This window comes from Lynx rufus, unplaced genomic scaffold (assembly GCF_022079265.1).
Source record: "Lynx rufus isolate CCGP_SWC_20201006 ecotype Redwood Valley unplaced genomic scaffold, mLynRuf1.p SCAF_17, whole genome shotgun sequence".
Classification (NCBI taxonomy): domain Eukaryota; kingdom Metazoa; phylum Chordata; class Mammalia; order Carnivora; family Felidae; genus Lynx; species Lynx rufus.
This window is the reverse complement of record NW_025814831.1, coordinates 33,061,844-33,077,304: the sequence shown is the minus strand read 5'-3', so window position 1 is coordinate 33,077,304 and position 15,461 is coordinate 33,061,844. Positions and strand designations below refer to the sequence as shown.

The 15,461-nt window shown below is 45.7% G+C and overlaps 1 protein-coding gene across 3 annotated transcripts in view; it reads left to right on the top strand.

The window, feature by feature from the left end:
* SUSD6 (sushi domain containing 6) overlaps nucleotides 1-15,461 on the top strand; it is a 98,947-nt gene that overhangs the window by 51,232 nt on the left and 32,254 nt on the right. For 2 of the 3 annotated variants that reach the window (XM_047079432.1, XM_047079433.1), the window contains exon 3: nucleotides 10,969-11,052. The exons of the other annotated variant lie outside the window; for it this stretch is intronic. In XM_047079432.1, the coding sequence (XP_046935388.1) occupies nucleotides 10,969-11,052 (84 nt within the window). The remainder of the gene's footprint in view (nucleotides 1-10,968; nucleotides 11,053-15,461) is intronic. 3 annotated transcript variants of the gene reach the window in all.

Here is a 15,461-nt window from a genome sequence, read left to right as displayed (position 1 = left end):
TGAGAGGTGAGAATAGGCAGGAAGTTCACATGTACAGAGCATCATTTGTGTGTCAGGCTCTCTGTGTGTCATCCCATTTAAAGCCCTTAGGAAAGCCTGTGAGCTGCGTGGTCATGTAACCATTTTACAGATGAGAAACTAAGGCAGAGAGAGGTTACATAACCTGCTCAGAGACAGGCAGTTGTCTGTGGGGAAGCTGGCTGGGATTTGTGCCGAGTCTGTCTAACTTTGCTGCCCGTGGTCTGCTGAGAACCACACTGCGTGTGCTGAGTGGCAGCCGGCTTCTCTGAGACCCATTTCTTGTGTCACCCTGTTGGGGCACTCGGGGCAACCTTCAGATGATTCTTTTGACAGAGGAAGAAAGACTCCATCTGTGTTTCCTCCCCTGGATAAAGGATGCAGGAGTCATCTCTGGGTTACTGTGTTTGCCTCTGTGGGGGTTTCTGTTCTCATGTACTGGGACCCTTGATTGTTTGGTTCCCAGTTTAGGCACACGGTTTACCAGGGCGGTTCTATTCTTGGAAAGGAACAATAGGGACCACAGCAAATTGTTTGCTAAATGAGGATGTAGTTCCCAAAACATCCGCAGAGCATCTTCCTGTCGGTTGTAAACACTGCTGATGAAGTGATGTAATCTCTCCGTGGTGTAATTACCTGTGACTATAAAAAGACTTGGGGATTGTGGGAGGAGGCTGGATGGGTCATTATAGGGCTTGCTGAACCCTGGCGTCTCAAAAAGACATTGAGAAATTACCCTCCTCAGGCTAATTGTTGTGCCATGTTTAGAACATTGCAAACACATGGTATCAGCTTTGCACTGTAACTTTTGAAGAACAGAAACCAGGAGTCCACCAAACTGAACACCTAAGTGGGTCTCAGTCGGGCTAAAGCTCTCAGTAAGCACAGATTCCACCTTTGAAGCAAAGGTGCCCTACTACCCTGGCCTAATTTGTGAGCTAGGATTTTATCCTTACCTGCCCAACTCCTGCAAAAGGGGCCACAGGGCACTTAAAAACACACACACACACACACACACACAACAACCTAGGGTCAGCTTCCAGAGTTCTTAATTATTCTAGTAGGTTTGCAGATGAATCCTTTCATCACCTCTTACCCGCTGGGAGATTCCTTTCCTCTGCATCACTCAGGAGTGTGAGCCTGCAGAGGGCATGAGCAGCCCTCACTCCCATGCCAGGTGGCTGGTGCTAGTATGACTGGTTCCCTGGAGTGTGGCCAGATCAGGAGTGACCTTGGCAGGCCTTGTGTTTAGTGTTGAGGCCCCGAGGGACAGTAGCATTTAGAGACAACCTTTCATGCTGCTGGGTGAAAGAGAGGGGTGCTGGCTGCTGATCTCTCCTAGCCCTGTTCGTGCACCTCACCTGAAGCCAATGTAAAGCATGAAATCTGAATGTACCAGAAGATAAGGGTGAGATTATAACTATTTATTTAAAAAGTTTATTTAAGTAATCTCTATTCCCAATGTAGGACTCAAACTCACAACCCCAAGATTGAGAGTCGCATGCATGGTCTTCCAACTGAGCCAACCAGGAGCCCTAGATTATAACTATTAAAAAAGGATTGTCCCCTAGCATTTGTTCACATAGCTGTCTCTTGTCAGGTGGCATAGGATTCAACTCATAAACACCTTAAAATAGTAAATACCACCTGCAGTTCTCGTGGTGGCACTGAGGTCACTAATGCAGCTCAGGGTAACATCTATCTGTTATCCTTCAGGTCTGCCCCTTGCTTGTTTGTTGCTTTTAATTCCAGTGTAATGAACATGCAGGGTTATATTAGTTTCAGGTGTACAATACAGTGATTGACAATTCTGTACATTTGTTGTGATCATCACCGTAAGTGCACTTGTAATTCCCTTCACCTCTTTTTAATTTTTTTAAATGCTTTTATTTTTGAGAGAGAGAGAGAGAGAGACAGAGCGTGAGCAGGGTAGGGGCAGAGAGAGAGGGAGACACAGAATCTGAAGCATGCTCCAGGCTCTGAGCTGTCAACACAGAGCCCGATGCAGGGCTTGAATTTGTGAACTGCAAGATCATGACCTGAGGTGAAGTCATGATCAGCTGATGGACTCAGCCACCCAGGCGCCCCCCCTTCACATATTTCATCTGCCCCCCCCCCACTCGCCTCCCCTCTGTTAACCGTATGTTTGTTCTGTGTAGTTAAGAGTCTGGTTTTTGTTTTTGTGTTTTGAGGTTTTTTGGGGTTTTGTTGTTGTTCTCTTTTTTTTCTTTGTTTGCTTGTTTTGTTTCTTAAATTCCACTTACGAGTGAGATGATATGGTATTTGTCTTTCTCAGAAAACTTATTTCACTTAGCATTATATCCTGTAGATCCATCCATGTTGTTGCAGAGGGCAGCATTTCATTCTTTTTTTATTGACTCCTTGTTTTTAGAGAGGCAGTGTAGTCTGATCAAAAGCATGGACCTTGGAGTCCAGCTGCCTGGGTTTGAATATTTTGAATACGGCCCCTAGTCATAGCTCTCTGTGTTACCCTGGATAATTTTTCTGACCTCGCTGCCAGTGTTTCCCTAAAATGGTCATGATAATAGTGACTACTTCATAAGACTGTTGCAAGAATTAAATAAGAATGTATATATATAAAGCACTTAGGACATGGCCTGGCATACAGAGACGTAATTTCCAAGTTGAAAGATCAGATTCTAGCAGCAGTTGCTACAGTCTGCACTTCTGCTGCCACACAGCTAGTTAATTCAGACAGACTCAAGGTTGGAAGGTATGCCTTGTTTCTTCTGTAGTCTTAGATTCTGTTTGATTCAATTCAGTACATACTGAGTAGAGTTGGCTGCATACTGCCTGAGTTATTCATAATTCATAAGTCCGTAATTCTCAAATACTTCCATGTTGGCATCTCGCATATGAAGACAAGGAGAAAAGGGCAGCAGTACCCCTTAGCAATGTTGTTGCTGGGGTAGGGGTGGGGGATCAGCTAGGTAATCTCACAGTAAGCCATTTGCTTCGGAGAGGGTCTCTTGTTGGCATTTCAGAGCCAGAGTTCCTCAAAGCTGCTGTTTGTTAGGAACCTTGGGAGTCATTTTGCAAATTAAAGACATTTTTCCTTTTATCAGCACCATGATGTGATGGGAGGATTGTATTTTAAAAGATTCTTAAACACATCTGGGAGAATACAACATGAGAATTAAGTAAGAACTCTCTTGTCTCCTCTCCCATATGGTAATCCTTTTGCCCCCTCCTACTTTTCTTAGCTATTTTGACAGCATTTCTTCTTTTAAGAGCCCTTTTCTACCTAGATTCATTTGCTTCCCCAGAGATGGGGATTTTCCCCATGTTTAGCTTCTTTGACTTGTTAACTCTGCCGGTAGCAGGTCTCCTAAAGTACAATTGTTTAATCGTTCAGAATTCTGGGAAGTAGTGCGGGGCAGATAAACAGGTTCTCTTCAAGATTTCTTCTTTCCAAAGCCTTTTTTTTTTTTTTTTTTTTAATTCACAAAAGTATTTTAGGCATTTCAACCCAAGAGGGGAAATGTGTTTCAGGAAGTTATGGCCAAGTATAAACAGGGTTATAAAATAACTGTGCTGTAGCCTTTGTTATTCTGAGTAACAAGCAACACTTTATGAAATATGAAAGGGCCTGACAATCAGTTCTTCACATGTAGGAGACACATGTCTCCTTGGGAGAGGACAGGACCTGTGTGTCTGTTGTCACTGGCTCGAGTTCTGACAGTTGGGCCTTGTTGACTCTGGCAATGGTGGGAGGTACAAGAGAATGTTGTTGGGATTGTCACCCACCAGATGAGGAATGAGTGGGCCTGAGGAGCAGCCCAATAATGTTTACTGAGCACCGGTCAGGGAACAGTGAGGTGTGGCAGCAGATGGGAGAGAAGCCTTGGTTATTTCTGCTTCCCAGTTGATCTTAATACTTTGGGAAGGCCTTTGCAAAGGATCCTGTGGTGTCTAGAGCTGGTGTAGCCCCACTAAACCTCCTGATGACCATGCGTGGATGCTCAGAATTGCTGCTTAATGGCCTATGAAGTTAGCTGGTGACTTCAGTAGTAGGCTGTGTGGCTCTCAGCTTCATGACTCCTGGACAGTAGACCCCTTCGGCCTCTGATCTTTGAGGTCTTCTCCTATCATGACTCTCCAACTCAGATCTTGGTATGTAAGTGTTTGCACATAAGCTCCTTGAAGGTAAGGACAAAGTCCTTTATACATTTGCTTCTTTGCTGTAACCAGGCCAGTGATCATCCCAGGTGGACCCAACCTGGGAAAGGTACTCTATGGGGTGAGCCCCAGCAGGGCTGTGCAGAATCATGGCTTGTCCTGCACATGAGGAGAAAACAGTCAAGTGCACGGCCCTGTGAGCTGCAGTACCCTGTGGGCCTCTGCACTGATTTATGGTTCCCCATAAGATTCCATCCCTAGCTTTCTGGGGAGTTAAGAACGGTGTGAAAGTGCCTCTGTGCCTTAGGGGATGCAGGTGGTGAGGCTCTTCTGAGGAGAAAGGGTGGGACTGGGAAGGCTGCCTAGAAGAGTTCATTGCAGTGTGTGGACTTTCAACTTGGGTGAGGAACTTTGAACCCACTGTGGGTGTGGGTCCCCTTAGGTGATGGGAGGGAGGAAAGGTTGGCTGTCTCCTGGGGAGGAAAGGTCAGGAGGAGGAATGCGTGCTGACTCTGAAACATTCCCTGACACTGGGGAGGGACCGGGAGGAACAGCTTGAATGGGTTTGGCTCCCCTTTCCCACCCATAACTCCGTCTACTCTGTACCTCAAGTCAAGGCTAAGGGGACTCCTTTTCCCCCTTTACCTGCACAATAGCACCTTCAGGCCTATTCTCACTCTTCTTCCAGTGGCTGCATTCCTGTGGCTGGAATCCTGCCTCTTCCCCTCCCTCCCAAACCTCTCATCATCCTTCAAAATCCAATTCAGTCATCTCCTCTATGAGACACCACTCATCCCCTTACCAGTAGGGTTAATAGGGTCTGGGGGAAGGAGAGTAGGCTTTGTGTATGTTTCTTGAACTAGCAGGCACTCCTAGTCCTTTCTCTTGAGGATGTCAGAGAGGTTTTCTGGTGATGGACAGGATTCCAATTCCTAGAACCTTGACTATCTTTGATTTGAAGGAATTGGACAGTTTCTTAAGACTTCTGGGAATTGCAGCTTTGGGAAGCCCAAATCCTTTGTTCTGCAGATCATGTTGCACATACCCCATACACTTGCTGCAAGGCCTCCCGACTCAGGGCTGCCGGGGCACATGCTGGCTTTGGTATTTTCCTAAGCACACTACCTCATTTAGCAGGCATGGGTTGACATAAGGTTGGCAGGGAATTCTAGAATGCCATGGAGGGCTTTCTGGGGCCAGGTACTGGACTGGATCGTGGTGGACGTTCTCACGTGCAATTGGGTTCTCAGGGTAAGCCTGTGAGGAGGGCACCTGCAGCCAGGAGCAGTGCTGTAGACCGGGAGGAGCCCGGAGCTGATGGTTTGGCACTCTGCTGTGCTCACAGGCACTTGTTGATGCTCCCGCTGAGCGCCAGGACTATGCCAGCTGCAGTTCTGCATGGTGCGTGTCCTGGCCAGGGAAGTCACTGTACCACACGGGATGCACATGAGAGGGGTTTCTGGCTCGGATTAGGGGGGCCGTGGTAGCCTATTCTGAGAGAGAGAGAGAGAAGTCTACACAGAGAGCTGAAGGCAAGTAGAAGCTAGCAGGTAAGGAAGACAAGATGGCAGAGTAGAATTAGGATTGTAGTCTTTGGGGCCAGAAAGCCTGGTTTGAAGCCTAGCTCTGCCACTAACATGTAGTATAACTTTGAGCAAGTTTCTCAAAGTGAACGTCCCTCAATTTCCCTCTGTGTGACACTGGGATGAGAGCACACTGTACAGGGCTGTGGTGTTGCATCATCATTGCTGTTCTGTGGCACCTCGCCAGTGGCAGGGACAGCCAGCATGTTGGGGACATGTGTAGGGAAGACAGGGAGAGAGTCAAGTGTCGCGTCTGCTCGCTTCCCTGACCTTTGCTTTGCAGCTTGCTGTGACACTTCTGTTGAAACTTCGGAAGTCCAGTATACTCTGTCCTCCAGACTGGCATGCCTCTTGCCCTGGTGGATGAAGGAGTGGTCTCTGCCTTGGTGAAGGAAGTTTGGAAGCTGAGGTTTCAGAAGGAAAATAAAGTCTAGCCTTAGTCTGAGGGGCCTTAGTCTTAGTCTTAGTCTAGCTTTCAGATTGGGCTGAACTTCACCAGCAGTGCAGTTTGGGGGAAGCATCTGGGAAGTGAGATGCTGCTGGTGGAGCAGGTGCCTTTCCTGCTGAGTTGTTCCAGTTGAGGACGGGAGGAGAGGGAGTAGGAGGAAGGGCAACAACTCTGTGCTGGAGTGTCTTCATGATCAAAGGGTTAAAGAGAAAACAAACACCAGTTAATGGATTCAGGGTTGAATGAGTCTAAACAGGGAAATAGGGCTGGAGGAGGGTATTGGTTTGGGTACAGATTGTGGAGAAGATTGGGGATGAGAAGAATGGCCTTTACGTTCCTATTTGCCCATAGGAACCGGAAGTGACCAGCTAAGTAAGGCCTGTTCCAGCCTGCTGGAGGGGTGGGGTCACTCAGGACAGGCCCCTCGTGCTCTGCCTCAGCCCAGCCAGCGGGTGGGAGGCGTGTCTGACAAGGACCCCTTATTTCAGCCAGTCTGCCTCACAGCACAGGGTCCCCTGGGGGTCTAGCTCCAGTCTGGGAGGACTGTGGGAGGCTCCTAATTGATTTGGAAGGGAGAGGAGGGGAGGAGCAAGCAGCTGGCATCTGTGGCGTGCGGATGTTTTCCAGGCCTCTTCAGCTTGGATCAGAGCTGGGGTAATTGGAGACGTCGGGGTGAGGCTGTCTGTGATTTGATGTGTTTGGGGGTGCAGAGAACTATTGTGACTTCCAGCAGAGAAGTGTCTCAGGTTTCTTCAGCATGGCTCTCAGTAGAGGAGCTCCTTCTCCACGCCGTTGTTCTCTGTACCTTCTGGTTAGGCGTTCAGACGCTTTGAGGTCCCAGCCTTGGCGTTCAGAAATTCTGTTAGCGGTAATGGCAGACCCTGGCCTTGCAGGAAAAATGAAGATGTGAATAATAGGATTAGATGAGGTAATATGTGTACAAGTGCTGGGTAAACAATAAAAGTCTGTTCTAATGGAAGGGATTATTATAATGTTCCTTTTTTTAGTCAGCATCTCTTCTCTGAATTGCTCAAAGCACTTGGTTGACACTAACTGGTTAATCCGTCATTTATCCCTGGATGGGAGGCTGGTATTTAATAGCCCCCTTTGTATACAGGATCAAACTGAAGTTTCCAACAGAGCCCCAAAGTTTGAAGCCCAAATCTATGGAGTCTGAATCTAAAGCTTGGGCCTCTGAATGTGATAATGCCTCATTTCTGGGAATAAAAGAAGGTGAAAGGAGAAAGGGAGAGATCATTAAAAACATCTAATGTTTCTTTTCACAGACAGCTAGTCAGGTCAGACAAGGTTGCCACAGTCAGGATTTTGAGAGACGTGGAAATCTGACATCCATTTTTCTCTGAGAAGCCACGGAGTCCCCGTTGAGAATTAGGCCTTGGTATATGCTAGAGAAGCAGCAGGCTAGTCAGTGTAGGTTTGGGACAAGGGACACAGAGAGGGAGCTGGCAGCGTTCTTAATTTTGTTCTGTTCAGGTTGTGCTTGCAGTCCTTGAAGTGCCAGGCTCTGCACAGCGGTTCCAGCTTCCTGGCACACACCAGTGCAAACCCACTCACTACTCCATCGTGTCCTGGGAGGCGTCAGGGCACCCGTAGCACGTGCTTGTTGTATTTTGCAGGTCTCAGGGGGAAACCCCAGGGAGGTGGGTTCAGAAACCTCCCTGAGTGTGTGGCCCAGGCCAGTTTTACTGCAGAACAAATGCCTACAGCCTACATTTGGTGGCATGGCATCTGGGCAGATCAGCCTCGGGTCAGTGCTGCAGTCAGGGAATAGCCTAGGCCCACTGGCTCACCTTTCTCCCTTCTGAAAGGCTCACTAGTCAGGAGCTAGTGAAGACAGGTCCCATTTTGTTCACATTGCTAAATATGGTCCCGCAGGGTCACCTTTCTTCCCATGCCCATGCTTTCCCGCCTCTGGTGAAGGCTTAAAGACAGTTTGTATACTTTCTTGCACACGGTCTTGAACCCTGGAAGCAAGAGAAGAATGTGCTAAGTTGGGAAGCTCCTTCTTCTAGTGGCAACTGCACGGTCTCCTAGGCTTGAGATTCTAGAGGTCATTCAGGTATGTCAGTTAAAAGTCACATACTTGTGAGAGAACCAGCAGGCTGAACCTTACGGGTTATATGCACCATTAGGTCTCAGATTTGAGCGTGCATTAGAATCTCCTGGAGAGCTCAGATTGCTGGGCTTGCCTCCAGAGTTTCTGATTCAGCAGGCCCAAGAATTTGTATTTCTGCTGAATTCTTAATGCTGCTGCTGGTGATTTGGAGACCACACTTTGGGAACCAGTTTACACTTGGGGTGAACAAGCCCATCTGACCCTTTTCAGAGCAAATTTGGTAAGGTGGGAACAGAGGGATAGAGAGGTCTTGAACCCACTGTGAGGCGAGGTGGTGGTTCAGAAATAGAATGTTGCAGGCAGACCAACATAATTTAGAACCTGGAAAAAGTTAAGTGAGGAAGCTTACAGGGCTGTCACTTACCTTCTCTGAGCTGGCCCTGGTCCTTACGACTGTCCCGCAGAGAGTGGGGGCCAGATGTAGTGAGCCTCTGGCTAGGTCACCTTGGGCATCCTCCCTCCACTTCTTATTCTGCCCTCCTGGGCAGCAGGCATCTCTCAAAGTGTGCATTTTTAGGAAGTCTCCACAGCTTGAGTTCTGTGGTATGAAGAGCAGGGCCCTAAGCTGGGGGTGCCAGGCATCAGCCCAGCAGTGCTTCTAAAGAACAGTAACTAAAGGCCCATGTTTTGCTCAGGAGTGACGTGAGGGTTGGACTAGCTTTCCAGGGCCCTTTGAGCTCTGGGATTCTCTAATATCTCTTCTGACAGCTTCTGCCCTCGCAGTCAGGAACTTCTGCTTGTTACTTGTTTTTTTTTTTTTTTTTTTTTTTTATGTTTTATGTGCGTGAGAACTTATGCTGATAAGCAATATTGATCAGATGCCTATCCAGAGACTGGCTTGCCAAAAGTGAAACTAGAGAAGAGTTTGAGAATTGGAGTAACTTCTTTCTAGAGAGTCTCTGGGCCTCTGCCATTACTGTGTTGCTTCCATAAGACCTGTGTCCAGAGAGGAATGACTTAGCATCCTTGTCCAGTCCTGATTCTTATATTCCACATTGCCACACTCGACTGCAAGGTCTCACAGGCTTTCTGTTCAGTTCCCATTTCCAGGGTGATCAGGATTGCTATTCCATATCCTCCACTGCCCGGCACGGTGCTCGCGGTCAGCCTGGGTAAATATTTGCTGGGTGGACAGAATAGAGGGTTGTATCCCTGTACCTCATTTCTTTCCTTCCATTTCTCCCCTCCTTCCAGCCTGGCAAAATTGTCTTCCTTTGCCCTTCCCCCTTTCCTTCCTCTGTGCTCATTTTACCTCCCCTGCACTCTGGCAGAGTGAGCCTTCCATATTTGTGTGTTGAGTGTGGTAGGGACTGGGGTGTGCCTGAGATCACGGAAGGCCCTACAGAAGCCATCTATATGAGGGGCACTTCCAGAGTGCCCCAGCCTTTGCCTTTTCCCTTTTCTCTTTGCCCACTTTTCTAGGGTAGCTATAAGTTACAGAATGTTTTCACCATCCCAAGGGGAATTTGTTGTTCTTCAGATCGAATTTGACCCTGTTTTCCGCCTTTATTTCCTGCTGTTTGTATTGGCAAACTAAAGGACTCCTGGCTTGGAAAGAATTAGCTCGTCTGCCTCAAAACCATTGTCTGGCCCTGTCTCTCCAGCCTCTGTCTGAAGGGGCGAACAGAAGATTTCTCAGCCTTGGCTAATTGTCACTTAGCCCCTCTGATCCTGCCCGGGTGGCTTTCAGGAAGCTCAAGCACTGAACAGCCCAAGGTTTTCACTGAAACAAGGAAAGATCGAGATTGCTTTCATTCATTTTAAGTGAAATCACCAGCCTTTTGATGATTCCATTAATTTCCTCCCTTCTGAAAACCCTCCTGTTAGTAGTAATTGGAAATCCTGCCCCTGTTTCTCATTTCCCCCCACTACCCTGCTTTAATCTGAGACAGCTGGCTGCTGCACTCTGCTTTTTCATTTGCTAGAAGAGTGGTTTGAAGATGATTTTAATGACAGGCTTCAACAGTACTTGCAGAAGCTGAGACTGTTTCTGCACTTAAGTTCTCACCCACTCGAGAGCCTCAGTCTTGCTCACCTGCTCCTATAAAATTTTACTTAGTTCTTGGTGTACAGATGGGAAGGAGTCCCCAAGGTCTCTTGTCACAGGCAGTCTATGCAAACTTTTTATCACTCAGCGTTTGTAGACCACCTGTGGTGTGCCAGACACAGTTCTAGTTACTGAGTGTTTCCCTGGCACCTCCTTCCTGCCCTGGTGGGAGTGCAGAGGCCTAAGGAGGTGAGGTTGTAGCAGGTCGCTGGCTGCCCATACACCTTGGGAACTGTAGTCTCTGAGGCTTTATCTCTCTCTCTCTCTCTCTCTCTCTTTTTTTTTAACGGTTGCAGTCTCTCTTTTTGTGGATTAGCTGTAAAGAAGAATAAATAATACAAATCACCTCTTAAGATTAGAGAAATAGCAGGGAGCAGTGGCTAAAACAGCTTACCACTGTTGGCAGTTGACAACACGAAAAGCACTTTATTGTATACCATGTCCTGTTGATGTTCTCACAGTAAATTTACCACAGCCAGTAAAGGATAAAGCTGGGATCTGAACCCAGGTCCTCCCATTTGTAAAGCAGATACTTTTTGTACTGATTATGTGAGTGTATGTTTTTAACATGACTTCCCTATGCCATTGTCTTTAGCATTACTTCAGCCACTTCAGCTGTTATATATACCCTGGGCCCTCTGCCAGGAACTGAGGGCCTCACATCTAATTGGGGGAAAAGGTAAGACCGAATACATCTTCATCCCCCTTGAGTGGCTCAGGTATTGAGTACTATTGGAAAGAAAATAATGCTGATATCATCCAGGAAGATTCCTAGAAGAGCCAAGACTTCCACTGGGCCTGGTGGGGAGAGTTGGGAAAGGAAGTTGGGTTGGTATTTGTCTGCCTGAGATTCTGGGATGTGGAGAAAATGGTGAGATTTTGGTCCCGCTTTTCCAACTGTACTGTGCTTTTAAAATCTGATTTGCACACCCCATGCCCACAAAGAATAATTTGGTCAGAATAATTGGTTTTTCCGCAAGACAAACAGTCTTGCAGCCCTTCAATTCTCCCAGAAGAAAAGAAACCAAGGGTACATTTGTTTCTTTTATTTCCCTTCCAGAGGTAGAAACTGTTTAACCAGCTGCCCCCATAGTTCTGTAGCAGGTGGTGAGGGTGGCCCACACTTTGAGAAACACTGTACCTCAGGGCATGCTCGTGCCATCCATGTTGCCCAGAAGGGACCTGGGTTTTGGCATCATGGAGGTATCCCACTCCTGTGGACTAAATAAATGTTTAGGATAAACTGAGAAAGAATGGGAGGGAGTGGATATTAAATGATGTTAAGTTGACTCTGGCAGCAGCTGGGGTAGTCTGACTGCTCCCTTGACTTGAAGGCAGGTGGTGGGGTTGCTGAGGCTGAGTAACTTGAAAACGAAGACCATGCTCAGAGTTCCTGCATGTTCCTCTATTGAGTAAACATTTTTACAGATGCTGTTTGGTAGCTTAACTTTCAGATGAGTGTATTGGGGTTGGGAGCGGTGGTCAGGAGTCAGTTAGTGGGTGGAAACAGGTCTGGGATTCAGGGCCCTGTATGTTGAGAGCTCAGGAAAAGAAAACCCCAGGTCTTTGTAGGACTTAGCAATCTTGGTGAATCTTAGGATTGCTGTCTGTATTTGGGGACCAAATGGGGCATAGGGTAGTTAGGAAGATTACAAAAGTTACCAGGTTACCAAATACCCTGTTACAAAATGATATATATACCTTAGTTTTGGGGTATTTGTAAAAATATGTACCCTATAGCAAAAAGTATTAACACTGAAACATGCAGTATGTTCCAGGTACTAGCCATTTTAAATCTATTATCCCATTTTCAGTTTTTCAGTGAAAATTTTCAAACATTAAAAAAGTAGAGACTAATATCATATGTGGGTACTTGCTGCCCAGATTTATTATTTTGCCGTATTTGCTTTAGATCTTTTTCTCTAGAGGTAACCAGTGTTCTAAATTGATGTGTGTCCTTCCAACCATGTTTGTATGTTTCTACATACACGTGTATTTATGTTACATACACAGGTTTTACATACTTACACTTGGATTGCTAAGCAATATGGAACATTGTTTTAGGGGCACCTGGGTGGCTCAGTTGAACATCCGACTTTGACTGAGGTCATGATCTCACGGCTCATGAGTTAGAGCCTGCATCCAGCTCTGTGTTGTCAGTGCGGAGCCCGCCCGCTTCAGATCCTCTGTCCCCACCTCTCTCTACCCTCCACCCCCCATCCCCTGCTTTCTGTCTCTCTCTCAAAAATAATAAAACATTTAAAAAGAGCGTTGTTTTAAAATGTTTGTAATTTTCCATAGCCCACCTTTTCACTCACACTGTTTTTGAGATTTAGCTATGTCGATACGTTGGTTTTACCTGGAGTATGCCATTGCGTTGTGTTAATATACCAAAATATGTGTAACCATCCTCTCATTGATGGATATATAGGTGACTTCAGTTTTTCACCATTAGGAACAGTACTGCAAAGAGCATTCTTGTACATGTGTCCTAAGCATGTATACAAGGCATATACATTGTATATGTATATGCATATACAAGGCATATACATTATATATGTATATGCATATACAAGGCATATACATCCATCAGCAGAGCTACTGGATTATTAGAGGTCCACAGCTTCAACTTTCTGCATATTGCCACATGACTCTCCAAAGTAGTTGTATGGGTTTACAACACTAGTGATGTGTAGGAAAATTCTTAGTTCTCCATGTGCTTTGCAACAGCTGGTATTGTTAGATACTAGTTTTTGCCAGTTGATGGACATAAAATGAAATCCCCATGTGGCTTTTATTTTATATTTCCTTGATTATCTTTTCCCAATTTGTAGATTTTTTTTTTTAAGACTTTTAAGTAATCTCTACACCTAGTGTGGAGCTTGAACTCAGGAGTCCATGATCAAGAGTTGCATGCTCTACAGACTGAGCCGGCCAAGTGCCCCATAGATTATTTGAACTTTCTCTGTATCAGTGGTTCTGAGGGGTCCTTAAGATCCTTTCAGGAGGCTGACAAGATTGAAACTATTTTCATATTAATCCTAAGATGCTATTTGCTGTTTTTGCATTTTTTTCACAGGTGTGTAGACTTTCTAGAGGCTACATGACGTGTTGACATGACTGCTGAGATGCTTTTGTTATTTTTTAAATGAATTTATGAATACACAATAAATTTTTTTAGTTTTATGTTCAACTATGATATATATTGATAGATGTAACACAGACAAATCTTTGGGGGTCCTCAATAACTTGTAATAGTATAAAGGGACCTGGAAACAAAGAATTTGAGAACCACTGCTGCTTTACAATGTCAGCTTTATTAATATTTTTTCCCTTTTGGAATGTGAGTTGTTTTTTTTTTTTTAACTTAAGAAATTCTTTCCAAATTTCTTAAGGATGGGCTCTTATATTTTCTTCTAGAGGTTTTGGAATGTATTTTTGTGGGTGGCATCTGCCATTTCCCAGGCCCTTCAGCCACTAGGAATAGTTTTTAAATTTCACACCCTCTTAAGAAACATTTTATACAGCTTGGATAGAACATTTCCACATCAATCCTTACAATGGAATTTTTTTTTTTTTTTGAGATTTTTTTGTGTGTGTGGGAGGAGGGAGAAGGAGGGGATGGGAGAATGATAGGCAAGGGTTTAGTCACCTTCTGCAGACCCCTGTTATTCAAGAGAGTCTCCTAGCATTTTGCAGAATATAGCAGTCCTTCACTGAGATGGTATACACTCTTGTTTGGATCCTTGTGTTCATTTTTTCATTGCAGCTTGCCTCCCAGAGGACCAGAACTTACCAGTGACAGAGATTCTGGAAGCACACCTTTTTTCCAACCCTCCTGGTTTCCACTGGACACTTTGGGTTTGGGTTAGCATGAAGCACCAAGCTTTTCTTCCGGGTTGTATCTGTGCTGGGTGCACGGGCAGGCAGCTGGCACGTTAACTGTAGTCTGAGGTATAAATGATGGCCCCTTACAAGAGAGAACACTGCTAACATCCAAGGCCTCACCATCTCTCTGCAGACTCTTACTGGTTTCTCTGTCTCCAGTGTCTTCTTCACCTCCCTCTCCTCAAGTCTGTCTTCTGCCCTGCCGCCAGAGTAACCCGAAATTTCAGACTTAGAATGAGCCTTCTGTCCTTAAAACAAAAGAAAACAAACTCAGGGCTCACTGGAAAGATGTACAGTAAGGTTCATACTCCTTAGTAACATCACCCTCATCTGTGCTTTCAGCTTTCTCTCTAGCCACTCCCTGTCCGGTGCTCCGTCCTGTGTTTTATCATTCCCATAATACACTGTAGAATATGCCCCAGGTGCCCTGTGCTGCTCCCTCCAGCTCAAATGTGACTCCCCATTTGTGTGTTGGAGGAAAGCCTGTTTGACTCTCAGACCACAGAAAACTCAACAAGTATGAATTCTGAGAGGATGCTTTTGCTTTCATCGTAGTCTCCGCACTGACTCAGCCTTTCCAATTAAAATGAAGACTGGAAGTTAATTTCTGTTAAGTCTTTGTTTCACTTGTGGCTTTGTTAAGGCACAGCTGCTATGCTTCATCCCTTCCCTAGAAGTTCCTTCCCCATAAATTCTGTTTGCAGGATTGGCCCCTGTCGTTTTGCAGCCCAGTTGTTTAATAGCTATAGGAGAAGGGGATTTCTTTTTGTGGTTAAGGAGCCGATGCACGCACCCTAATAAATTGTTTTCCAGCACATCTTGCCTGCATAAAGAGGACGCAGTGAACAAACGGATGGAAACACCTAGTCCCTCACTTTCCCTCCCACCAATTCAGCTATTGCTTATCTTGAAAAATATAAATTGACATTTATTTTAAATTGACTGGCATATTTAAAAAGTGGTACATGGGTTGCATGTATGTGTTAACGCTGCTGGCAGAAGGGGCCTCCTCAGGGATGGTGCTGGATGATACTATTTTTCCCATGTAGCCACACCCAGCCTCCCACCTCCCCTTCGACAGCCTAAAAAATAAAATTTCATGAACCCTAGAAATCTGTTAGAGATGCAAATTAGGAAGATTAACTTTTATTTTCTGAAAGAGTTTTATGGCAGGAGTCCACAAGGGTACCAAGAAAAGGG